The 27,352-nt window shown below is 47.6% G+C and overlaps 1 protein-coding gene across 3 annotated transcripts in view; it reads left to right on the forward strand.

Annotated features, from left to right (window-relative positions):
- The first annotated feature begins 225 nt into the window (after window positions 1–225).
- Window positions 226–27,352, forward strand: part of LOC123069867 (bifunctional 3-dehydroquinate dehydratase/shikimate dehydrogenase, chloroplastic) — a 28,623-nt gene continuing 1,496 nt past the window's right edge. Inside the window, exons 1-11 of one of the 3 annotated variants that reach the window (XM_044492821.1) lie at window positions 226–549; window positions 5,995–6,100; window positions 6,403–6,621; window positions 7,813–8,159; window positions 11,110–11,199; window positions 17,753–17,816; window positions 17,913–18,018; window positions 18,099–18,239; window positions 21,863–22,011; window positions 22,161–22,326; window positions 22,432–22,515. In XM_044492821.1, coding sequence (XP_044348756.1) covers window positions 362–549; window positions 5,995–6,100; window positions 6,403–6,621; window positions 7,813–8,159; window positions 11,110–11,199; window positions 17,753–17,816; window positions 17,913–18,018; window positions 18,099–18,239; window positions 21,863–22,011; window positions 22,161–22,326; window positions 22,432–22,475 — 1,620 coding nt within the window. In that variant the 5' untranslated portion in view covers window positions 226–361 and the 3' untranslated portion in view covers window positions 22,476–22,515. The remainder of the gene's footprint in view (window positions 550–5,994; window positions 6,101–6,402; window positions 6,622–7,812; window positions 8,160–11,109; window positions 11,200–17,752; window positions 17,817–17,912; window positions 18,019–18,098; window positions 18,240–21,862; window positions 22,012–22,160; window positions 22,327–22,431; window positions 22,516–27,352) is intronic. The other 2 variants (XM_044492822.1, XM_044492823.1) reach the window with 2 other exon arrangements.

The raw sequence follows: 27,352 nt of genomic DNA on the forward strand, positions 1-27,352 counted from the left end.
AATTGCTCATGGAATATCATCGGTTTGATTTCAGTACTGTCCTAGGGAAGCCAATGGCTTGGCAAATTTTTTAGCTAGACACGCTTATAACAATAATTCAATGTATTTGTAGGATAATGATACACCTACATTTTTGATTACCCATGTACACTGAATTCGCAATAAAGTGACAAGAGGCTTTTCCCTAAAAAGAAAAACCTCACCCCCACCAACCCTAGAACCTTTGCGCTCTCTTTCTTCACACCTCCAGTCCTCCACCCACCCTCATTTCCCAGTCGCGTACGTGGGCAGTTCACACCAACCCCCACCCTGATCGCCCGCATCTGCATCGGGAGCGTGAAGGAAGAAAAAATAGGAGGACATGACGCTGCTGTGTGTGCCGCTGGTGGGGCGGACGGTCGAGGAGATGAAGATCGACGCGGCGGCCGCAGCGGCCGCAGGGGCCGACCTTGTCGAGATCCGACTGGACTACATCGAGGGGTTCCGCCCGCGGGAGGACCTTCCACGTCTGCTCCACAGCTGCCCACTCCCCGTTCTTGTCACCTACCGGTTCGATCTCCTCTTCGCCTGCTTCTCGATCCCCGGTTTGGTTGTTTTGAGATTTCGCGTCCGTGTTGCAATATTCGGAACGGGCGTGCAGATACTTGCGAATAATCAAATTCGGAACGGGCGCGCAGATGCTGCTCACCGGCCTGGAGTGTTCCCTTGCTTGCTTTTGTGCATCATAGCTTTTGTGTTGTTTTAGTTTTTTTTTTTGAACATCTCACCGTATATTAGTTAGCAAAAAATATTCACACAACGGAAATTGCTAATGAGCTCGAGCTCCATTGAGCCATTGGTTTGAAAAAAAAAATCAAAAATCAATTTTTTAGGTTTCGAAAAATTCTGAAAAACACACACATACATATGGATGTATACTACTCCCTAGTGTCAAAAGACGTTTTATATTTTGATACGGAGGAGTACTTGTCTGCAAAGTTTCATGGTGAAATACTTTTTTGAGTTAGGTACACAAAAATGACAAAACCACGTATTTCTAGCACATGATCTTTTTTTGGGTACAGCTCACATCAAAACGTATTTGGTGATGAAATTTGAGGCACATCTAATATAGCTCTCTAAGTACTTGTGTATTTGTTTTCAGATTTTTTTTGAAACTTAAAAAAGTTGATTTTTGAATTTTTTTGAAAATTTCGGGCTCAATCTCGCACATGAGGGAACGTCACCAAGCACCGTATGCAGCACCTTATTAGGGTCCCTCCTAATCAGTTTCGATGCAAGAATCAAAACCTTGTGATCTCAAGCTTTCCAGACAGATTTTTTTCTAGACACATTAAATAGAAAAATAAATTTATGGTAGAAGCCCTTTACGGACATGCACTTTTTGATACTAGCAAAAGGGTCCGTGCGTTGCAACAGGTACAAAATAAATAAATTTTAATAAAACAGTTAGCACCTTCCTTCATCATTGCTTTTGAGTCATATGCATTGAGATTAATTATGAAAAGAAGCCTAATTATTCTAGTTCTAATGGTGGCAAAATTATGGCATTGACAAGAATATGAAGCACCATATGAAAGGTATCAATAAAACAGGATGCCAGCGGAAATGTGAAGATCAAACAATTTCATATGTCCAGCTGGCTTGCTAAATCATTTTATACAAGGATGCTGTGAATAACTGGTCAGGTTAATTAGTTAAATAGTTAACAACAAACAGTAGTTTGTTCTTGTTTGTAAAAATTACAGGATGCGAATGCTTGCCATAGAGCTCATGATGATTTAACGTTAGATCTCAACATACACATAAAACTAAGTATGCAAATGATTGCATTGAAACAATAGAACAGGCCCCAAGATGTTGCCGATCTGCTCCGACGAGTTGTGATTATAGAACGAACTAATGCTGGTGGTCAATGAGGCATGGGTAGCACCAGTTGGATCATTCCTGCAGAGCTTCAAGCATGGCACGAACACTACGTACCTGATGCAACACTTGCTTGTAGTGGCCATGGACAAGAAAGAAAGTTCATGAGTAACTTTGGGTCTTTGGTGTCATTCAGAATGAAACAACATAGAAGTTGTTATGACCGGCATATACTACAGCCCAGGCAGTTAGGGGCCTGGCCTAGTTATCTTACTGTTATTAAGGGCTTAGCCTAGTTATTGTATTTGGAGATTATATAAACTCATGTAAGGACTCGTTTGAAGTTAAGCAGAAGCAATCATATTTGCTTGGCTTCCTGAACGGAGCCGGGAAACCTAACCCTAGCCGCCGCGTCCTGCTCCCTCTCTCTCTCTCGCACACGTGACGACGGCACCCCAGCGCCGACGACCTCGCCTTCCTCCTCGCCAAGCCCCCTTCCACCCCTACAACCTACGAGCTAGACCTGGTAGGATCCTAGATCCTATCAATCTGGTATCAGGTGTCTCAGGCTCGATCATGTCCGCGCCACCGCCCACCTCCTCCCTCCCGCTGCCGATCGCCTCTTCATCGCCAATGACCACCGCGGCCAGCACGCCGGCCTTGACCGGGCCGGTCTCCTCCGCCGCCTGGACGCCACCCGCGCTCGCCCTCGCCGTGCTAACCCCGGAGGAGATGACGGCGACGCTCCAGGACCTGACTCAGGCGGTCCAGGGCATCCGCACCTTCCTCGCGGGGCACTATGGGCTGTAGCCGCCCGCCCCCGTCACCACCATCACGGGGCCGCAACAGCTCCCGTGGCAGCCGCCACCACCGGCGACCTCCGTCGCATCCATCATGCCGCTGCCGCCGCCACTGGCGATCTCGGGGCCGGGCCTTCCGTCGACGGCGCCCGGGGTGCCCATCCACCAGGTCCGTTTCCCCTCGTCGCCATCTCCGCTACCGGCCTGGCTCGCCGGGTCCATCGAGCCGGTTACACGATGGCCTCAGGACAGCCGCATGTGCTGTCACCGCCGGCGCCGCCCCCGACCATGCAGGTCGGCGGGTCCTCGGGTGCCGCGGGTCCCTACTATGGTGTGGACGGGCCCCTTTTCCATGGCGGTACTCTGCAGCCTGCACACTCGGCGTCGTTGCCCTTGCTGTTCCGCACGGATGACACATACCCGCCCGTCGTCCACGCCCAGTCACCGCCGAGATTCTCCAAGCTGGAGTTCGCGACCTACGACGGCACCGTCGACCCCCTGAATTGGCTCAACCAATGCGACCAATTTTTCAGGGGGCAGCGCACTCTCACGTCCGACCGCACCTGGATCGCCTCCTATTATCTATGAGGCGCCGCCTAGACGTGGTATTACACCCTTGAGAGCATGCCACCATGGGAGCTTTTCCGTGATCTGTGCCTCTTGTGCTTCGGTCCGCCTATACGCGGGAGCCGTCTGGCGGAGCTTGGGCACCTTCCGTTCCTCACCACAGTGCAAGACTTCGCCGACCGCTTCCAGGCACTGGCGTGCCACGCCCCCGGCGTTTCGGCTCGTCAGCGGGCTGAGCTCTTCGTCGGCAGCCTACCGGACCACATCCGCGTGGACGTGGAGATGCGCGGGCCACAGGACCTTCAGACGGCCATGTTCTACGCCCGCGCTTTTGAGCGCCGCGCGGTGGCCATCCAGCAGGCGTCACCGCCCCGGGCCGCCGCCCTGGCCGGAAGTTCCCCTGGCTGGAAGTTCTCCTGGAGGGTCGGCCTGCTCAGGCTTCCGCGGCGCCCCTCGCCGCGACCGCGGCGCGCCCGTTCCGCCGGCTCACCCCGGCCGAGCAACTCGAGGGTCGCCTCCAAGGGTTATGCTTCAACTGCGATGAGCCCTACGTGCCCGGCCACGTCTGCCCGCGACTCTTCTACCTGGAGGCTGCGGATTACATTGAGGAGGACACCGCCGCTGCCGGGCTCGGCGACCTGCCCACCCTAGCTGACGCGGAGGTGTTTGGCGCCCGTTGATCACCTCGAGGAGTTCCGCAAGCGCTTCCCCGCCTTCCAGCTCGAGGATGAGCTGTTTGTGCAGGCGGGGAGAGATGTTATGACCGGCATTTACTACAGCCCAGGCAGTTAGGGGCCTGGCCCAGTTATCTTATCGTTATTAGGGGCTTAGCCCAGTTATTGTATTTGGAGATTATATAAACTCATGTAATGACTCGTTTGAAGTTAAGCAGAAGCAATCATATTTGCTCGGCTTCCTGAAGGGAGCCGGAGACCTAACCCTAGCCACCGCGTCCTGCTCCCTCTCTCTCTCTCTCTCTCTCTCGCACACGTGACGACGGCGCCCCAGCGCCGGCGACCTCGCCTTCCTCCTCGCCAAGCCCCCTTCCACCCCTACAACCTATGAGCTAGACCTGGTAGGATCCCGGATCCCAGATCCTATCAGAAGTCAACACACTATTTTGAACACCAAACTTGATATCTTACCAATCCTTCTCTGTTGGAGCAGGACCATGTCAGGAATTTACGCACAACTATGTGACACTTGAAGATGATAGGGAAGAAACTAACACGCCTGTTATAGATGGCACAGTTGCGCTCTTTCCCTGCACATGTAGTTCTTTGCCAAAACAGTTTAAACAACGAGTATGTAGGTACACACGAACTGTGGAATCCCCCCAAAGTCAATCTGTTCACCTAATAAGTGGATGATTATGAATTTATGATACTAAATTCAAAAGCATACTGCCAAGTTGGTAGCAGTTCGACTGAATTAAAATACAAATTCATGCAAGATGCGAATTACCTGATACAAAAACCACAATTTTTTTTTTCAAGGATCAATTGTGGACCAATTATGACATGAGGCAGATCTGACCCTGAGAAAGAAAATTTGAAAGGGCCTTGGATGTCACTGACTAATCTCATGAAGAACTATTACATTTGCGGTCATATCATATATCGATCAAACATCATTATTTAGAAATGACATATTTCACAGCATCTAACTGTGCCCTTAAATTTGAAATCACTAATAGTAAGAAGACATGTGCTGAAGTAACAATTGTACGCTATCTAGCTTCCGCTCCCTGTGGCATTGGCCCCCCATGACAGGAATCAGGAAAACCACACACAAAAAGTCAATTAATGCTTTTGGGAAAATTCATCAAACAACTAACTCCCAGTTGTTGTGCCACCACTGCATCATAAGAGCAGTTCATTTTGTGTACATCATAGAGCATCTACACAGAACATGATTCATGTACATCATGCTGAGGCCAATAAACTATTGAGTTTAAACTGATGGGAAAGACATGCACTTCAACAAAATGCACTGCATCATAAGAGCAGTTCATTTTGTGTACATCATAGAGCATCTACACAGAACATGATTCATGTACATCATACAAAGGCCAATGAACTATTGAGTTTAAACTGATGGGAAAGACATGCACTTCAACAAAAGCTTGAACTTGGTAAATTTAAGGGAGACAACTGTAGTTGCAGCTGGATCGCAATGAACACAGTGAACACACAGGAGATTTTGCTTAGCAGACTGATTTGCTGCTTTTCTGTATTTCTCCGCTATTTATTCAGAGTACAGAGAAGTGGCGCTAGTCCCCTGGCTACTGTGGCCTTGACCCGCTCCTTGCTCTGTGCCATCCCATGACCAGCTCATCGAGGCCGCTAACTACTCTAACAGAAAGCAAATAAACCGGCTAGGCTGATATATAGCCTACCGGGCGTTATTTCTGAAGAAATGGAACGCTATCAAAGATACTAGGTGAAAACGCTGCCATGGCAGTGATCTGGAGAACGGGGTTAACCAACAATGACTATAGTAAAAGAACTTCTTATATAATAGTCATATTGCAATCTTCTAAATACAAAGTGCAGCAGAGGCTCCCAAGCTTTAAGAGAAAGGTCTAAGTAAAGCCGTTTCATTGTCATTTAAGCCATCACCTCCAGCGCCTTACCGAGTCACCTGTTGGACTGTATTGCCGTGGTGGCTCGTTGTTGCAAAATATAACTAATTTCCACTGTACAACTAAGCACCATGATGCCTTACATAAATGCTGTGCATATGTGTCTGTTTTTTGCAGGCCTAACTGGGAAGGAGGTCGCTATGATGGTGATGATGCCACTAGATTTGAAACACTCTATTTAGCTATGGAACTAGGTGTAGACTATGTTGACATCGAGTTAAAGGTTTGTTTACACATTGGAAATTTCCTGATGCGCACCATTTTGTGAATACTGGATAATGTAATATGGACAAATTCTGCGGATACATGTCAATGTCATGTTAGTTTGCACAAGACATTTCATGATTAAACTTGTTCCTAAATGTAGATTAGTAAAAAGAAACAAGTATTACATATGGAAAGAAACTCTGTTTTGTTCTCTTTCTACAACTGATGATACAATGGTTTTGCTACTAGATTTGTTAGCTGGTGTGTTAGATAATCATATGAATACTCTCATGGCCAACATATTTTGTTATGTTGCAGGTTGCTGACAAATTTGTTGGTTTTCTTTCTGGTAATAAGCCAGATAAGTGTAAACTTATTGTTTCTTCACATAATTATGAAAGTACCCCATCCTGCGAGGATCTTGCAAATCTTGTAGCCAGAATACAAGAAGTTGGAGCTGACATAGTTAAAGTTGCAACAACTGCTACAGACATTGTTGATGTGTCAAGGATGTTCCAAGTGATGGTGCACTGCCAAGTAAGTGACAGTTTCTAGAATCCAAGAATGATTTCACTATTTCCTCCCAGAAACGCGTGTCTGTCTTGTATATTCAGTCCTTATGTCTTTTGATTGAACTTGGCCTTCTCAATATTGAAGGTGTGCTCCGTAGAACTTGAAATTTAACTATGGCCCACTACTGTTAAAAAAATGAATTTCTACAGTTGTGCTTCAGTTAAGCTAGATGAACAGCACCCACCTGTATGTACTGTGCAAGAATTAGTTGGTCCATTTCCCTGTATGTTCAAATAATAGTTTATTCAATATAGAATAGAAGATTGAAGAAAAACAAGCTAGCTGTCTTAATTTGTGAAATTTTCCCTGTCCTTACTTTATTAACTAGCTACCTTTGTATCCATCCGGTTTGTCTGCTGAACACGGTATTTTGGCAAATACGGTATCACTTCTTTTTTGTAAATACGATACTTTTAGTAATACTGCATTATCAAAATATTTTGGTATGATCGTCGTAAATACCATATTTACGAAAGTCGACATGGACATTGAATTAAAATAGTCAATAATCGCATATTTACATGTCACTACTCTCTAACCCATTGGTATGTTTATTTAGTGATTGTAAGTTAATAAGCGTCCATCGTGTTAATGCCATAATATAATTAGTTCTACAGTTTTTTCTTTCTCAAATTCAAGTGATAACGACAGTAGTTTCTGCTATTTTCCCAACTACTATTACTTATAATCAGCAAATTAGCACTTTCCATCTTGAAAGAATTAATATCCTACAGAGAACAAGAGTTAAGGTACTCAACAGCTGTTTCATATAATCCTTTATCTCTGCTAATTTAGATTTGCACCCAGCAGCATATGCTCTCGCGCTAAAGATATAATTGCCAAATTTTTAAAATTACTGATGATAATGTCTGTACTTTCTGCCCGTACAAATTTCGTGAAAACTTTGCATTTTTGTGGCCTGGGTGAAGAAAATAAATCTGGGGACCAAAAGATATAATCTGCTATTTTTTCGATCTTATTATTCATTTATCTTGGCTTTAAAGCTTGATATTATTGATCAGAAGCCAAACATCAGTTTGGCTAATTGCGCTAGCTAATCTGATATGCACTTACATGCTAAGTAGTTAAGCTACATGATTTATTAATTCATGCCGGCCTATACATTGCCATTTCACTGATTAATAGAAATGACAGGTGCCTATGATTGGATTGGTGATGAGTGAGAGAGGTTTGATGTCAAGGGTGTTATCCCCAAAATTTGGTGGATATCTTACCTTTGGAATACTTGATGCTACAAAGACATCAGCATCTGGGCAACCAACACTTGAAGAATTATTGGACATTTACAATATAAGGTGTATAGGACCTGATACAAAAGTTCTTGGTCTTATAGCCAACCCAGTAAAGCAGAGCAAGAGCCCAATTTTGCACAATAAATGTCTACAGTCTGTTGGATACAATGCTGTTTATCTTCCACTTCTGGCAGACGATCTTGCTAGATTTCTTGACACATATTCAGCTCCAGATTTTTCAGGATTTAGGTACTAATTCTAATTCAGCAAAGTGGAAAAAGAATACATTACTAATCTGTAGGATTGCTTAGAATGAAATGATTATTTTGCTATGATCTTGATGAGCACGTGGCTGCGCATATTGGAAATAATCCCTGAAAGACTGAGAAATCTATCAGAGGTTTCCACCACATCAGATCTCATAATTGTTCACTTGTGCATTTGTATAACTGTATCTCTAGCTATGCATATCCCCACTTTTGCCCTTTTAATATGTTTTTTCATCTTCTTTCCTTTTTCAAGTCCAAACATTCTTAGCATGCTTAATAAACACTGATCTGCATGGTTTGTGCAAGGTAGCTAACACAAGCATTTTTAACACAAGGGGTGAACTAGAGAACGAGCTATTATGGTTCTTAGATAGGAGGTTTATGCCGTGCCGGGGGAGATACTCTTGGGCTGATGAGTTGCCGGCCGGCAGGTGACGCCCCATCTGCTATGAGAGAGGTAACAGGGTAGAGGAGACAACAGGAGATTAGGAACCAAACCTTCGTTGAAGCCTTACACGTGACTCGACTTGGAACACAACTAGGATTCAGACTCTTACCTGCATATGCTCAATCAAACTATTCAATTACGAAGTGACTATTCCATTAGGGATCAATCCTAACTAGAAGACAACTCAAAAGGTAACTTGCCTTGCTCTGCCGCAGCCTGACCATTAGCGATCATCTTCAGCTGTACCTTCCCACTGAACAAGCACATGCTTGACATCACGACGTAGGCTTACACCGAGGATCTTGGCTGGCTGCATGATCACCTTGCCGTCTTCCACACGAGGCAGTGAGGAGGTCTTAGCCAGAGGGTCACCATGGAATTTCTATAGAAGACTAACATGAAAGACATCCGGTTTGCACCTGGAGGGAGTTCCAGACGGTATGCTACTGACCCTATATATGCTCCAATACGTTGAATGGTCCATAGTATGTGGGAGCGAGCTTCCCACGCACATGCTCTGCCAAGGATTCAACTGTTCTGCAGCGTCGGCACTACCAAGCTCATTCTCCCATCTCAAACAAGAGTTCCCGGTGATTATCATCATATAACTCTAGCATATTGCTGGGCTTGCAGGATGTGTCCCCGGACATCCTGGAGGAAGGCATTGCGGTCCCGTAGAGCTGAATCCACTGAGGCACTGAGCCACTGACTCAATGTTGGCTGCACCAGGTGTTTCATCCAACAAGGAAGAGTATTTGTTGGCGTAAAACCTGGAAAACATCATGTAGGTGGTGAAGGTGCTCTAACCAGGATGAGCTATAAACCAATATATCATCAAACAATACAAGTATGAATTGACAGAGGAATGGTCGAATGATATCATTCATCAAAGCTTGGAATGCCGCCAGAGCATTAGCCAGGCTGAATGGCATGACAAGTTACTCATAATGGCCATTGTGGCTATGGAAGGCTGTCTTGGTGATTTCGTCGGGGTGCATGCACACTTGATGGTAGCTAGAGCGATGGTCGAGCTTAGTGAAAAAGCACGCATCTCGAAGCTCATCCAACAAATCGTTGGCAATAGGAATCGGGGACTTACGGTTGATCGTGTATTCATTCATGACACATGTATTCATTCATGGCACGTTAGTTGACTCATAATGGCCATTGTGGCTATGGAAGGCTGTCTTGGCGATTTCGTCGGGGTGCATGCACACTTGATGGTAGCTAGAGCGATGGTCGAGCTTAGTGAAAAAGCACACATCTCGAAGCTCATCCAACAAATCGTTGACAATAGGAATCGGTGACTTTCGGTTGATCGTGTCTTCATTCATGGCACGTTAGTTGACAAAAAAACAGCATGAGCCATCTTGCTTCTTGACAAGGAGCATAGGTGAAGAGAACTCGGAGTCGCTTGGCTGGACGAGGCCATGTTGTAGCATTGTTGCATGCTGGTGCTCTAGCTCATCCTTCTGAAGTTGGGGGTAACGATACGGTCGCACGGCCACAGGTGCATATCTGGCTTTAGCTGAATTGTGTGTTCACGTGTGCGGGGGCAGTGTAGTTGGTTTGATAAAGAGGTCATCAGACTATCAACATAAGGGCTGCGTCATCGCTGTGGAGTGCGTGCATAGCCGCTGGCCTAGGAGCAGCTATCCCTGTCCAAGTAATTCGTCGTCCCATCTGTAGGTCCAAGCTTGCGCAGCCACTCAATGCTGAGGACGAGGGTGAAACCGCCTAAAGGAATTGCGAAGCAATCAGCCTGGGAGGAGCAGTTGTCGATGTGCAAGGGTACCATGTGACATAGGCCGGCACTGGTGATCTTTTCACTGTTGGCCATGAGAGGTATTGGGGCAGAGGAGACAACACCAGATTTGGAACCAGACTTTATTGATTGCCTGCTTCAAATAGAGAGGAACCTTACACGTGACTTACTTGGAACCCAACTAGGATTCAGACTCTTACCTGACATATACTCAATTAACCTATTCAAATACGAACTGACTCTTTCAATTAGGGATCAATCCTAACTAGAAGCGAAAGCGTGCTTCGCTTCGCTGCCCCGCTTGTTTGTTGGTTGCCTTGGAATTCCTTAAAGTATTTTTGCTTATTTGTAGTTCATTGTTCACCTGGATTTCGAGATTCTCCGGCCAATAAAAGTAAGAAGTAAGAACACTAATGTAGAATACTTCATGGAGTTAAATTTGGTTTAAATTCATAAATAAGAATGTGTAGACACACTATTCATTTATTGGAATGACTCTAATCTGAAAGATGGACTCTTGCGAAAGTTACATACATGCATGGTAAAAAATTCTTATAGAGCATCAACTCTAAATGTATCATATAATTTAAAACCATGCATCACTTCTCTTATTCTTTTAGTTAGTAACTAGGCAATGATCCAGCAAAAGTTACACAAACGGGTGCTAAATGCTGAAGTTTTCTGTTATGTACAATATTTTTTTTTGAACTGGTACAGTATAGAACACGAAGACCGGATGAAGAACACAACATCAAGGAACAGAACTAAGAAAGGAAATCAAGGGAAGCTAATCGTTTTATTTCATCAGTAAGTATGAGTCAGATCATCCCAAAATATCAGAATCTAAACCATTAAGCATAAGAAGAACGCTAGGATATGAAGCACTGAAGAATCTATAATGACTGTATTTCTCTTACTGTTTGTGGAGCGTGTGTAGCTCTAGGACAGACCCTGCTTCTTTGCTACTGTACGTAATAAAGAACTGATTTTCTAAAGATGTAAATTAAATACTTCGACATAACAAAAGGATCACTTGTGATATAGGAACTCCAGGATAACAGCCTTGCTAGTCATGCTAAGAATTGAACAGTAACTCTGTCCATGTGTGCCTGAGCTTACTACCTACCAAGGCATTTGAGATTTACAATCCACCAAGCAAGGTAACCATGTATTGCTAGGTCCTGGCTATACCTTTCAAATTTACAGGAAAACATGACACACAAAAAGTTCATAGATAAAAATGCATGGACTGATAGATAACTCCAAATTTTCAGCAACCCATTGCTTGAAAAAGCATTGATATTTGTAATACCCTGATCGAGGAAGGGGATCAGCGATCCAGAGAGAGGTGAGCGGATGAGCTTGGGGAAGGGGTTGAGATTTCAGAGGAAAGGTTGAGAGTACAGAAAGTGTTTTCCACACGCATGTGTCGCCTGGCCAACAGGCTGGCCTTTTAACCCAATCAACACACACACTAGCTAGGTGGGCCCCGCCTGTCAGGCGTGCCAAGTCACACTGACCAGGGGATGGACAGGTGTGACACTCTCCCCTCCTTAAGCGCTGGCCTCCTCTTCCCAGATCGGAGCTGTAGGAAATTGCCGGCGTAGCACGTTGTAATCCTCCCATGTTGCTGTGTCGGGGGCGTTGGGAGAGCACCGAACCTTGAGCTGCACCACGGGCGCGTCGCCATGTTTCATCATGCGCCTGTCGAGGATCCTGAACGGTTGTGCTGCCGTTGCCGACAGGTCTTGGACGCGGGGTAGGTCGGCGAATACCGCTGTGTAGTCCGGTGTGAATGGCTTTAGTTGAGAGACGTGGAAGACCGGATGCATGCGGCTGTCCGGCGGCAGTTCCAGCTTGTAGGCCAGCAGGCCAATCTTCTCCTGCGCTGTGTACGACCCGAATAATTTGATGGCGAGCTTGGTGCAAGGGCGAGAGACCACCGAGTGCTGCACGTATGGCTGGAGCTTTAGAAGTACCTGTTCGCCGACCTAGAAGGAGCACTCTGTTCGATTCTTGTCTGCTTGTTTCTTGAACCGGCGTTGGGCGCGCTTGAGATGGGCATGGATGCCATTGGTGTGCGTTGCCCAGTCCAGGTCCTCCCTTGCTGGGGCGGCATCCGCCCATGTTGCCATGGCGCCCAGTTTGGCCTGCTTGCCATAGATGTGGCCTTGAAGGGGGTGCAGTTCAGCGAGGAGTGGAAGGTAGAGTTGCACCAGAATTCTGCCATCGGCAACCAGGGGCGCCATTTCTTGGGGGAGTCGCACGGCGAAGCGCAAGTACATCTTCATGCACTGATTAACGCGCTCGCTCTGGCCTTTGGTTTGGGGATGGTACGCGCTGGAGTAGAGCAGCTTGGTACACGTGCCGGCGAGCAGCTCCCGCCAAAGATTGCTGGTGAAAACCTTGTCGCGATCCGAGACGATGGATGATGGCACTCCGTGGAGCTTCACCACATTGTCCATAACGCGCGCCCCACCTGGGCGGCGGTGAAGGGGTGGCGCAGAGGGACGAAGTGCATGAATTGGTGAAGCGATAGACGACCACCATGATTGTGTCGTAGCCCTTGGACGCCGGCAGCCCCTTGACGAAGTCCATCGTGAGGTCCTCACTCACCAGGGGATGGACAGGCGACATATGGGGTAAAATCGAATAGTATGAAAATGAGGCAGTATGATATCATCTAATCTGAACATCACAATTGTTGGCACACTCTTAAATCAACATTTACCATTCTTGTTCTGTCCATGGAGTTTAAGACAAAACTGAGATTCACAACTTCTTTGCCATCATTGCCCGACAGCGTCCACGCATCGCCACGCTCATGGACGGCGACGCCAACCTCGGCTTCTTCCTCCGGTAGTGCTCCTTCCGAAGGTAGAAGAACCGGATCTTCAGCCTAGTCCTGGACGGGCATGTGCTCACCGAACATGACGAGATAGCGCAGGCGACGTTTGAGCACTGTGATAGAATCTTGGGCACGTCCTCCGGCCGTGACATCACGATGGACTTGAAGCAGCTCATTGACCCGAGTGACCTCGCGAGCCTCGACGCGTCCTTCACCGCGGAGGAGGTTTGGGACGTTGTCAAGCGTCCCCTCGCCCATAAGGCTCCGGGGCCGGACGGGTTCGCTGCGGAATTCCTCCAGGCCTGCTGGGCCATAGTAAGGCAAGACATCATGGGTGTTTTCGAGTAGCTGTACGAGATGAGGGGCCGTGGATTCAGCAAGCTCAACCAGGCCCCCAAGACCCTGCTGCCCAAACACGCTGACGCCCACCAGCTACGCGACTACCGGCCGATATGCTTGATACACCTCATGGCCAAGATCTTCGCCAAAGTACTATCGGTGCGCCTTGCCCCAAGGCTGGACAATCTGGTTAGTCGTAATTAGAACACGTTCATCACCGACCGCAGCCTCCACGACAACTTCATTCTTGTCAGGCAATCACTTAAGATGCTACATCAACTTGGAGCCCCACGGATCATGCTCAAGCTCGACCTCACTCGAGCTTTTGATCCCCTATCATGGCCGTTCCTATGAGGTATTGCGCCAATACGGATTCGGAGACCGATTCCGGGAGTGGCTCACGATCCTGCTATCGACGTCTAGCACCCGTGTCCTGCTAAAGGGTGAGCTGGGCCTGCCGATTTGGCGCCGTAGCGGGCTGTGCCAAGGCGACCCCGTGTCCCCACAACTCTTCGTGCTCATAGTGGACACCCTTGGCAGACTGATGCGCTGTGCCATTGACTCCGGCATTCTACAGCAGCTCCACCCTCACCGGCATATCCCGGCAATCTCCCTGTACGCCGACGACATCATGTTATTTTGCCATGCCACGCCAGGAGACGTGGCCACCATTAAGGGTATCTTGGCCCTGTGTGGAGAGGCGAGTGGGCTACAGGTAAACTATGACAAAAGTTATTCACGGCGACCCCGCGGCGGACGCGTTGATCTCCCAGCTCAGGTGCCCGGTAGTGCAACTCCCTGTTGCCTACCTTGGTATCCCTCTGATGACGCGTTGCCCTACTGCCGCCTAGCTACAACCCTTGGTGGACTTGGTGGCTGCCAAGCTACACACCTGGAAGGCATGGCTCATGAACAAGGCCGAGCGCCTTGCTCTGGTCAAGTCGGTGCTTAGTGCTATCCCGGTGCACCACATGCTTGCATTCGCCCCCCCCCCCCCCCCCCAAAGAAGACACTAAAGCAGCTAGAGAAGATCTAGAGGGGCTTCTTATGGGCTGGACGCGCCATTGCCAAAGGTGGGCTGCCATGTCAACTGGCGACATATTTGCCGCCCTAATGAGTACGAAGGACTAGGTGTGCGTGATCTGGAGCGCGCTGGGTTGGCGCTTCGGCTGCGATGGCTATGGTTCGCCCGCGTGGACACGGACCGCGCCTGGCAGGGGCTTGACCTACAATTCTCGACTGAGGAGCGTGCGATGTTGTTTGCCTCCACGACCATGACCGTGGGGAACGGCCTGTCGGCCCTGTTTTGGGAGGACCGCTGGATTAGCGGGCAGCCCATCCACGAGCTCGCCCCGCTGCTCTACCAGTGCCCCGCTGCTCTACCAGTGCATCCCCAAACGACGACGAAACTTGAGGACGGTGGCGGAAGGGCTGGCCAGGAACTCCTGGGCGCGTGATATCCAGGGAGTCCTCGGCCTCCACGAGATAGGCCAGTACCTGATGATTTGGCAGGCCGTGAACTGTACCGTCCTCTCGAAAGACCCAGACCGGCTGCTATGGAGGTGGACGGCCAACGGTATCTACTCGGTGCAGTCATGTTATGGGGCCACTTTCCAAGGTTCAACGCGACGCACTTCCTGCAAGCTGATTTGGAAAAGCTGGGCGCCGCCATGAGTAAAATTCTTCCACTGGTTGGCGAATCAAGATCGCTGCTGGACGGCGGAAAGGCTCGCTCGACGTGGACTGCAACATCACCCCAGGTGCCTCCTATGCGACCAAGCTACAGAAACAATCCAGCACCTGCTCTTGACCTGCCCCTTCGCTCGCCAAACATGGCATGCCATCCTGTCCTGGCTGCGCATGCCGATCCGGGCGCCGGACCAAGAGCCTACTGTCTTGGCATGGTGGCTGCAAGCGAACGAGCACACGCCGACGACGCATCGCAAGGCCCTTAGGTCCATTGCCTTGCTTGTTCCATGGATGATCTGGAAACATAGGAACGCGTGTGTCTTTGACAATGCGACGCCCTCGATCGATTTGGTAGTAGATAAGATCAAAGACGAGGCCTGCTGTTGGGCAAGCGCCGGAGCCCAGGGGCTTAGGGTTGTTCTGTCCACATCCTGGGATGTACACTGACCGGCCTATAGCATTGTAAAACTCACCTCCTAGGAGGCTTGTTCTCTCTTTCTTTTCAACGAAATGAAACGCAAAGGTCCTTCGCGTTTTCTCGAAAAAACTTCTTTGCCATAGCAGAAAAAGAAAATCATGTGAAAGGGTGAAAACCAGAAGAGATGTTTAAATACACTCACAATCAATCTCTGAAGCATAATAACAGGGAAACAGATCTCATGAGAACAAAGACATAAGATTAATATGATCAACAAAGAAGACATCATGCATAGGTCGAGGTAATTTTACGAACCATTGTTTAGGGAAACAATTTATAAGTCAACGTCCAAAGAATTAAGAGAGACTGCAATTAAGGGTAACTATGCCCGCTATCGCATGGTGGCAGGAGCAGAGGTAGTAGTCGACAGTGCGATAGTATCCACGCCCCACCGAGGTCATGGCTGTTAAGCTTCATGCACTAGCCAACGCAACCAAAAGTCCGAGCTGATGGAAGGCTAGGCAATTCACATATACACTTCAACACCCCCTCTCACGTGTGATGCTGGAAGTCTACACGTGAATAGACTTAGTGGTATGGTTCAAGAGGCCTATACGTGGACATAGAGGTGTGCAACAACAATTTTTGGATGAATTGCGAAAGCCAGGACTTAAACTCAAGACCTTGGCCTCTGGTACGATGTTAAGCTTCATGCGCTAGCCAACGCAACCAAACGTCCGAATTGATGGAAAGGGCTAGGCAATCCACATATACACTTCAACAATAGCGATCACCGTCGTCCCGCCAGTATCGCTACCGGAAATGGAGGTGCGTATGGGTTGTCGAAGAGGAGGTAAGAGCATGAGTAAGGCTGTGAGGCGGAGCTCGCTGGAGGTCAGAGAAGCCACACCAGCGGACAAGCTGCAGCTAGGGTGCCATGAGCCATGAGGGCGCGTGCGGGGAGGGAGGTTGGTGATATGGATGGTGGGAAATGGTAGATGAGAGCGAGTTGGGGCTGGATAGGCGAACGGCGTCACATAGAATTGGAACTGCTGGAGGTTGTGATTCAGGAGAGAGACACAAAGTTGTGGTCAGGAGGGCGGAAGAGAGCTCGTCCACTAACGGCTGGGAGTACCCCAAAGGGAGAGCAACTGCAACTCGCAACCTCATGCTGACCTGTGTTGTCCGCCTCGCAAAAGAATGCCGGACACCGTGTGTGCTCTATTCCTAGGGAGCTTAGAAAATTAAGTTACTAGAAGACAACTCGAAGGGCAACATGCCCTTGCTCTGCTGCAACCTAACCTGCCCCAGGTTGGGCTTTGCACCTTGTGTAGGGAATACCCCACATAACACGAGCAGTACCTCAGAAAACTAGAACTCTTGCACTCCTATAAAATCAACTTCTAGAAAGTCATTTCAGCCCTTTTCATTGGCACATTTCACAAGAGCAATTTTGTTTTACACTGTTTGACTTTGTGTAACGCAGTTGCTCTCTTCCTTTCAAAGTGGATGCAGTACATTGTTGCCATGAACATGATGCTGTTGGGAAATGGTGATATGGATGGTGGGAAATGGTAGATTAGAGCGATGCGGGGCTGGATTGGCGAACGGCGGCACATAGAATTGGAACTGCTGGAGGTTGTGATTCAGGAGAGAGACATAAAGTTGTGGTCAGGAGGGCGGAAGAGAGCTCGCCCACTGACGGCCGGGAGCACCCCAAAGGGAGAACAACTGCAACTCGCAACCTCACGCTGACCTGTGGAGTCCGCCTCGCAAAAGAATGCCGGACACCGTGTGCGCTCTATTCCTAGGGTGCTTAGAAAATTAAGTTACTAGAAGTCAACTCGAAGGGCAACATGCCCTTGCTCTGCTGCAACCTAACCTGCCCCAGGTTGGGCAATGCACCTTGTGTACGGAATACCCCACATAACACGAGTAGTACCTCAGAAAACCAGAACTCTTGCACTCCTATAAAATCAATTTCTAGAAAGTCATTTCAGCCCTTTTCATTGGCACATTTCACAAGAGTAATTTTGTTTTACACTGTTTGACTTTGTGTAACGCAGTTGCTCTCTTCCTTTCAAAGTGGATGCAGTACATTGTTGCCATGAACATGATGCTGTTGCTAAGGTACCTGGATGCACTGTACTTCTTTTGTGTCTACTTCATTAATTAGCTTCCACTTTCTCTTTGTTTGACCTGCTATTTTGTTGTGTTAATCTGCAGTCAATAGGTGCCATAAACACTATAGTTAGGAAATCAGACGGCAAATTAGTGGGCTACAATACAGACTACATTGGAGCAATTTCTGCTATTGAAGATGGCATAGGAGGTTTTAGCAGTCTTAATCGATTCCCTTTTAACAGTTATTTGGGAGTCATGCACAAATATCACATGATTTATGTTCCACAGGTCTGGGGTCAAAGGATGCTGCTATGTCACCATTGTCTGGCAGGCTTATTGTTGTTGTAGGTGCTGGTGGTGCTGCTAAGGCAATTGCCTATGGAGCAAAGAAGAAGGGTGCAAGAGTTGTAGTAGCAAATCGTACCTATGGTAAGATTTGTATTTATCCGATTTGAAATTCATATTCATATGGACTTGATATTTTGGGCCCACATGTTTGGAAAATGAAGGGTCGGGACATGTTATTGTTGTCGCCAACCCCTTGGTCATGCTGACTAGGCTTCCTGACAAGCATCCAACTCTATTGCACAGAGCAATTGGTTGCACCCATGTTTTAATTCCCAACGACCAAATCCAGTGCCATGCTGTGTTATGATTAGAGCGCGCCAACCTTAGTGCAATGGATCGTTGTTTATCGTGATGTCGCCCTTCTCCTGATATTTTCACCTCTTATTGAGCTTCATGTTAAAATTTAATTGTTAGCAATGTAGATAGTTAGCTTTTAGTTGCACCTAACCCTAGATTATCCTCCTAACAATATGTTATTTTGATTGTATGGTGGCTGTACCAATCGCGTGTGCATCATTGCCATGTGCAGTGTTCCCCAACTCTCTATCACATGATATCAAATTAGTTAAATCCAACCTAGCATGGTTTCCCGCCATGACTGCCGCTGCCGAGTCCGCAACCACCATACGCGCTCTCGGCCTCTCCACCATGTCCTCACTCGGGCGTTGCTACCATCCCCCTCATGCACGTCCAGGCCTAGCCCCCCGCTACCTATTCCAGTTGTGTTTGACGCCTCTAATTCTTCAAACTCTTGGTAGTTCTTCCTCGAGTTCCTTGGTGGTCAGGCTTGTCACTGTCAAGCTTGCCTCCGGCGACGCCACTCCCGTGCCTTCATGCTTGGTTTGCGTTGGTGCTCTTGTGCTTTGTCCTAGGATTGACCCGCAAAGGACGGTATTGTCGTCTTGGTGAACTGTCTAATCAATCCACTGAGATCGCCGTCGTTTTACCTGTGCCAAGTCCTACCGCAGTACTCTCGGGACCCTCATTGGCGCCACACCATGACCAAAGCGCGCTGCTTTAGAAGGGCAGGTGGTCGCCCCTTTCGCTCGGTACAAAGCGCTTTGGATCGTCAAAGGCTTAGCCGGCGGGTCGACTATGACGAGACCTTTAGTCTTGCCATCAGCGCGGTTGACCCATTCGGCAACTAGACGTCAAGAATACCTTCCTCAATGTCACCATCGACGAAGAGGTTTACCGCCAGCAGCCTTCTAGCTTCGTCGTTCCATCGCGATCTAACCATGTCAGCAGGCTACACTGCTCTCGGTACGGTTTGAAACAAACACCTTTCGTGTGGTATCAACGCTTCACGTCCCACCTTTGCCAGCCTCATCTCCTACATCTCCAATATGTCTTTATTTGTTCTAGCTAATTTGCATCCAACTTATTATTGGGATTACTTGACTTTCCCAGGACTCAGTTCTCTAATGTCATCCTCGCTAATTTGGAACTAGGTCTTGGAACAGTCAAGCAATCCTCATCTAGATGCTAGTAGCAATTTAGCTCCCTTGCTCCATGGAGCCCGATATTTTGGGAAATACGAAAAATATATTGAGAAATACGAAAAATATATTTAGAAGTTTCAAAAAATTCCAATTTTTCTCCATGGATGTGTTCTACATATCTGTAAAGTCTTACTAAAATATATATTAATTTATTGGCTACACAAAAGGATGAATTTATAGCTCCAAAACCCCAAAAGTTTCTCTATTTGATCCACATATTTGTCTATGTTGTGTACAATATATAGATGGAAATTTGTGCGTAAATATTGCACATCCATATGTAAACTAGCTAAATACCAGTGCGTTGCAACGGGGGCAATTTTATTCTGGTAGTTCAACATAGTAAAATTTTGATTGGGTTGAGATTGTGATATGCTGTGGGGAGGGAATCCATAGGCAAAGAGTTAAGGAAAGACATGATGCGATTGAGATTGTGTACGTACAACTAAAGTTGATTTTGTTGTTTCCTTGCAAGGGATTTCTTAGTATTGGCGATAGGCAAGTTCTATAGGACGGCGGTTCGACCCGCAATGTTGTATGGCGCCGAGTGTTGACCGACTAAAAGCTGACATGTTCAATAGTGAGGTGTGGCTGAGATGCGCATGTTGAGATGGATGTGTGGCCAGATGGAGTCCAAAATGATGATATGCAAGATAGAGTTGGGTAGCACCGATTGAAGAGAAGCTTGTCCAACATCATCTGAGATGGTTTGGGCATATTCAGCGCATGCCTCCAGAAGCTCCAGTGCATAGCAGACGGCTAAAGCGGGCTGATAATGTCAAGAGAGGTCGGGGTAGACCGAACTTGACATGGGAGGAGTCCGTAAAGAGAGATCTGAAGGACTGGAGTATCACCAGAGAACTAGCCATGGACAGGAGTGTGTGGAAGCTTGCTATCCATGTGCCAGAACCATGAGTTGGTTGCTAGATCTTATGGGTTTAACCTCTAGCCTACCCCAACTTGTTTGGGACTAAGGATTGGAGTATCACCAGAGAACTAGCCATGGACAGGAGTGCGTGGAAGCTTGCTATCCATGTGCCAGAACCATGAGTTGGTTGCTAGATCTTATGGGTTTCACCTCTAGCCTAGGAGGGGGGGGGGGGGGGGGGGGGGGGCAACCTGGTGCATGTAGCTCCCGCTTGCGCAGGGTCCAGGGAAGGGTCCGACCACTTTGGGTCTATAGTACGCAGCCTTTCCCTACATTTCTGTAAGAGGCTGTTTCCAGGACTTGAACCCATGACCTCATGGTCACAAGGCAGCAGCTTTACCACTGCGTTGGAAAAATATTAATGGGGTTATTGCATGGTTTAAAAAAAAGTCGATAGGAGGTGGCATGTATCGATTTGAGGAGTGGAAGCGATGGAAGTGAAACCTGTTGGTGTCTAGCCCTAGCTCTCCTCACCTTCAGCTCTCTCTCTCTCTCGCACAGACGTAGAAGAAAGAAGGAAGAAGAACGAGGAGAACACAACAAGAGTTTGCCCGGCGCACGTACGCCGCCGGCCGCACGAGCGGCCGCTTATATTTCCCTCGAGCAACAAACTCAAGATGCATCTGTTACAACGCATGGGGTATTTATACCCTGGGACTCGCCGGCCACGTACCCACGTCCCAGATCACGCCGAGCGCCCGATCCGGCCCGTGCCATCCATGCGCCCCGCGACATGCACGTACATGCCCAGGTCGTGCGCGCCCGCCAGGACCGACTCAAACGCTCCCCCGATCCCGCCAACAGAACACGCACACACTACACGCAGCTAATACATGCATGCACTCCCGTCTAGCTAGCTCACGTATGCATACATACATGTGCGCACACACACGCGACGCACCCTGGCCGCAGCCCGCGGCTTATTCGTCTAACAAAACCAACAAATTCCCCTTTATAGTAGAGATGTATAATTTTGTTTTCAGAACTGTTTGAGGATTAAGACCCCTTTTTTTCCCTAAAAGGGCTCACTGTAGCCCGGGCTCATTTCCACTCCTCAATCGCTAAGTAAGCATCACTTTACACTGTATTGAGCAGTGAACCTACTTTGCGCTAGATACCATACCATCTTAAAGTTAGTATGATTTTCTTACATGATTGCTTTTTGTTTCATCTCTTGTTGGTCCATACTTGATGTAAGCCAAATGGTCATTTAGATGAATGATGTCCGTATGGTAATACATCTTGTAATTTGAAAATTTTCTCCATTCCCCCAGAAAAGGCAGTTACTCTTGCCAATGCAGTCGGTGGCCAGGCCCTGAGGTTAGCCGACCTGGAAAATTTCAGGCCTGAAGAAGGGACGATCCTCGCTAATGCAACATCATTGGGGATGTACCCAAATGTTGATGGCACTCCTGTTCCGAAGGTCTCTCTCTCACACACACACGAGCAAGCAAGCAAACTTGTTTCATTCTAGCGAAATTAAATTTGGGGATCCTTTTCCTTTTAATCTGTCATTCCATCCTTAACATGCCCCCTCGGTGTATTTGAGGAATTCTCCTTTTGGATCTGCAGAAAGCTTTAAGTTTCTATGATGTAGTGTTTGATGCGGTATATGCCCCAAAAGTTACCCGGCTTCTACGAGAAGCAAAAGAACATGGAGTGAAAGTTGTTAGCGGTGTAGAGATGTTTGTTAGACAAGCCATGGGCCAATTTGAGCATTTCACTGGTGGTATAGAAGGTATCTTCTATCAACTTCAGGATAACCCTTACTTCACCAAATGATGTGACTGCACCCGCAGCTTACTTATCATAAGTTACTATTTTTGACACTCTTTTTCTGCAGCTCCTGAAAGCCTGATGCGCGAGATAGCAGCACAGTATACCTAGCAGGTTCCTTTATCCATCTTTTGGCATCTTCATCGTACAGGTCATTGTGGTAACACATGCATAACACAACAATGCGTGAAGCTAAGAACATGATTTATGTTAACCAGATTTGATTATCTCATTAATTCTTATAACGATGAACTTTCATGCCATATCAAAACCAGAAGTCCAACATGCATACCTACAATAGGTCAAAGCCTCAAATTCCACTCGAAAAGTAAAAAAGAACAGAATATCTCGAATTGTTGTCATGCTTCATTTAGCTTTGTTGCTTTCCTGTTATATGTTATATGTACGTATGTTTTTCACGAATTTGTACAACAAAGGTTGCTCAAACCCCAAAGGACTTTGGGAATGAATGCAAGCAGTTTCTTCTGTTTTTCTTGCTGGGAATAGTATTCAACTATTCGTAGTGCATAATGTGACAAGTTTGGGCTGGTTATTCAACTATTCCCAAGTGTTTGGTTGCCAGAGCAATTTAAGTGTGGATTTCGTAGGGTTAGCATGCAAAGATTGCTGTTCTTTTATTTTCACAGAAGAGGTGTGCTATTTACAACGGCTATGGTAATAATGATGGGGGTGTAAATTAGGCATATAATTTGCGATATTGCTGCTGTAGATGTATTGCCAATTTTGTTCAGCTTCTCTTATGCAATTTTTTGTAAGAGTTTTCTTTTGACACATGAAAATAACATGGGCTGATTTTAGAAAATACTTATTCCGTGCTATATATTTTGCGAAACACCAACACACATTGTACTGATCAAAATTACTTTTCCAAAGTCGCTTCTTGGAGACCATCTGATATAAGGGCAAACCGTAGGGGCGGCCCGATCTTCATGAATTGGAGGTGGATATGAGGAAGAACATGGGGAAAAACACGAGGAATCACTAGTAATGACAACGGAAAAAAGCCTTGAGCCAACATCTCATAACGAAGGTCAATACAAGAGATGCACTTGAATCCAAACAACAATCAAAGGGAAAAGTAAACAAAGAATAGTTCATCCCCAAATCCTAAGAGATGGAGGTCTTGAATTTCACATGCAGAATCTTCTCCATGGAAGGAGTTGTTGTGCCCATGGGAGCCTTCACCACAAGGATGGCCCTGTACTCCAATGGAGTCTTCTCTACAAGGGAGGCCTTGTACTCCAGTGCAGTCTTCTCTGAGTCTTCTCCACAAGGGAGGCCTTGTGCTCCTTGGAGTCTTCTCCACAATGGAGGAATGCCACTAGGGGAGGTAGATGAGCAAAAGCTCTCATCTAGTAATATTTGCTAACCCTGTAGAGGAGGTGGGGATCCCACGAAGAGGGAAGGAGGGAAGAGCCCAAAAGCTGCACACAGGCAGTTACCCTCTTGTCTAGTAATCTTTGCTAACCCTGTAGAGGAGGTGGGGATCCCACGAAGGGGGAAGGAGGGAAGAGCCCAAAAGCTGCACACAGGCAGTTACCCGGAGTCTCAGGGTGACTGTCGGGCACGGGTCGAGGTGACACGGTCGGTCGGCGCGATTGCTGCTCCAAGGTCTGGAGTGTACGGGGTGGTTGGCTCGGAAGCTCCAGCTGTCTCCTAGAGGCTCGGTGAAGGCACATGGCCTGTAGGGGTGGCCTGGTCTTCACGACTTGGAGTTGGATTTGAGGAAAAACGTGAAGAACACGAGAGAAAGAGGTGATAAACACAAGGGAAACATTTCCCAAGCGCAAATCAACACACAAGTGGCAACGCAAGATACACATGGATAAGTCCTTGATCCCAGCCATCCACAAGAGACAGAGGGAGCAAGATAGAGTTCTTCCCCAAATCCTAATACAAGGAGGGTTTGTGCTCATGGAGCCTTCACCACAAGGGTGGCCTTGTACTCCAGGGAGTTTTCTCCCTCGGGAGGTCTTGTACTCCCATGAAGTCCCTTCAAGAGGAGGCTTTAATCTCCACTAGGAGAGTTCCCACAAGGAGAGATACATTGGCAAAGCTCTTATCTTTGAGTTTAGTTTCCCAGCCTAAATTTTTTGAACGTGATTTGCTTTTCGTTGGGTGCGCGTTGCGTTTTTCTGTTTTGATTTGGTCTCTGGTCAACAATGCGATCTGTCGGGGCTGATTCCTAGGGTGTCGCCAGGTGCATGCATGCGGTTGTAGATTTGACTACGTGCGTGCATGTAGGCGGTTGTGATTTTTATTTTTAGTTTCGTTGCATGTGGTGACTAATCCCGTGCATGTATCTCGGTGGCTGGCTGGTGTAGGTAGTTGCCATTTTCCCCCCCTGTGTTTGCAATGCATGGGTGTCAGTCAGGTGGTAAGGCATTGTAGACGTGTTATCCTTGCCGCTTGATACGTGTTGCTTCTTTCGTATTCGGCCGTACCTTCTCGACGTCTTGGAGAATAAGGGCATGTACAATGGTTGATAAGGTAGTTTTATTTTAAGTCTTGCATGTAATTTAGATATGACAAAAAAAAGAGTCTACAATGGGTCATCTCTTAGCCTTATCTTCAATAACTAGTCATTCCTAAAAATGTGGTGAGACATATTGTGCTAAGAGATCATCTCTTGTCTTCTCTTAAATAAGAGAAGACAAGCCTTTTCTTATGAGTTCTCTCTCCTCCACATCATCATTTATCCTACGTGGCACTCTTAAGATAGCACCATTGTACATGCCCTAATCGCACCTTCTAGCCTGGTCCTTGGTCGTGCCTTCTCGACGTCTCGGAGGATCGTGTCTTCCTGTTCCTTGGCCTATAAATATGGGGATCCCCGTGCTCCTTGCCATCCAGAACCTCTCGCCGCCGATGCCCAGCCCCGTAAGGCTGGCATAGTAGAAACTCTTCGGAGCTTGTCACCGCCGAGACCAGCCCCGTCAGGGCAACCTTGTAGAAACTCGGCGCCTGCACACAACGGAGTAGGGAAAACGGTGACCACGGGCTAGAAACTCGGCGCCTGCACGTTGTGGAGTACCGGGAGTAGGGCAAATTGCGACTGCCGTCATGGCATCGGCGCTGCTGAGCATACGGCACCTGGCACCCGAGTCGGCGTATCGGCTCGCGAGACAGTAGCTCAACATACCGCCAAGACGAGGGACATGGGGCCGTAGCCCAAGCCGAGCAACCTAGACACTCCGATGAACAGGCCGCGCTTGCGGTGGACGCAGCCGATGCGGACGCCCTGCACTGGTGTGTTGTCCCGGAAGATGAGCATCTCCAAAGCAAGCACACCCCTAGGTGTACGATTCGTCGACGTACGACACCTGGTCCCGGTAGGGTCGGAGACGTACGACACCTGGTCCCGGTAGGGTCGGAGATGGCGTAGCCGGAGGATACGCTGTGCAGCGTCCGGCAAAAACCGGAGCCACACAGCAACACGGTGAAGGATGCCAGCATGGATGGGTCACTCTGCCCGCACGTCGTCTCTTGCCGTAAGGTTGAGCATGATGTGGCGCCTCGACGGCTATGGCACGTCGCAGACGGTGTCGTCAAGCAACGACGGTGATGTCCACGGTGATGTTGTGTGGATTGCGATGTCTGCGATGATGTTGTCTGGATCAAAATAGTGGAACCACAGTGACGGTGGCGAAGCGACGGAGCTGATTGCCACGGAGACATCGAGGAGGACGAGGGAGAGAAGCACGGTGGTCTTTGAGCCGTGCTTGACGCCCTGTCCTGACTGTGAGGCTGCGACTACGGCAGGCATGCGGTGAGCCGGCGTTCTACTGGTGCATCCACGACGTTGTCACCGTCGGCTTCCAATCCCCGGTCAGCCCAATCAAGTGCCCGCTGAAGAGATCCCCATCCCCATTGCCGTCCTGCCACCGCCATCGCCACCTCCAAGCCCTGGTCGCCGCCTGACTTCCTTCTTCCGTCCCGGCCTGATCTGATGTCTCTCTGTTACGAGCTGCTATTAATTAGAAGAAAGTGTAGAAAGAAAAGAGTCATTGGACATTGATGGTAGGTTGCGTGCGGGGTTTATGCAGTGTAGGAGGAATTTAGGAGTAGAAGACAAGCGAAGGCGATGACTTCAGAGTTCAGAGGAGTAGGCTTCCTGGAAACTTTCCTTCTGTTTTTTGTTCTGTGTTTTGCTGGGTGGGATGTGCTGTGGTAATGTTTTATTATGATAGGTGGTGCGTGTTTCTGTCCGGGCAATTCGGTCCTGACGAGTCCACAGATTGGGGCAACATCCCTCTGGAATCCTATTTTGTTTTCTCTTTGTCAATTATTGTGTGTGGGAGAGAGAGGGACCTAGGATGATGGTTCATATTAATTGTTTTTGGTATACAGAAGTGGTGTATGCAAATGAATTTCAACATTAAGCTACAATTTTTTCTCAGTTAACAACTGCATTTCTTATATCAATGTAGTTTATCTAAACATCTTTAGCAATCAAGATTAGTTTTTGGATGTTCCCTCTAAGATTGGGCTAGAAAGTAATTATACGCCTCTCTCCATGATTGTGTAAATTACTCCATTTCTGGCGGCATTACAATGTTGGTGGACATGCCTCTCAACAGTTTCTCTTCAAAAGTTTTCCAAGAAACTCTCAAACCTAAATGCTTTCCAGCCTTTTCTATCTTTTCTGTAACTAACAGTGCCAAAGGTTGCATGTTTTATAAATAGGCAGATGCACTTGGTATTAACCATGTTTTATTAGCAGGTTGATGCAACTTGGTATAAGGTAGGTGACAGTGTGGAATGATTTCATATCATGGCAAACTAGCAGTGTCAATAGTTAGGGTACTGAATTTATTTGATCAACTAGGGTTTCAACATTTTTTTGTATGGATAATAATGTTTCGTCTAAACCTGTGGACAAATATGACTTTTGAAGCATGGAAGCAAGATATATAATCTGGATAATTTCTTCCAAAATCCATGTAAGCGCGCACATTTTAAAGCAG

The sequence above is a fragment of the Triticum aestivum genome, chromosome 3B, assembly GCF_018294505.1.
Source record: "Triticum aestivum cultivar Chinese Spring chromosome 3B, IWGSC CS RefSeq v2.1, whole genome shotgun sequence".
Classification (NCBI taxonomy): Eukaryota; Viridiplantae; Streptophyta; class Magnoliopsida; order Poales; family Poaceae; genus Triticum; species Triticum aestivum.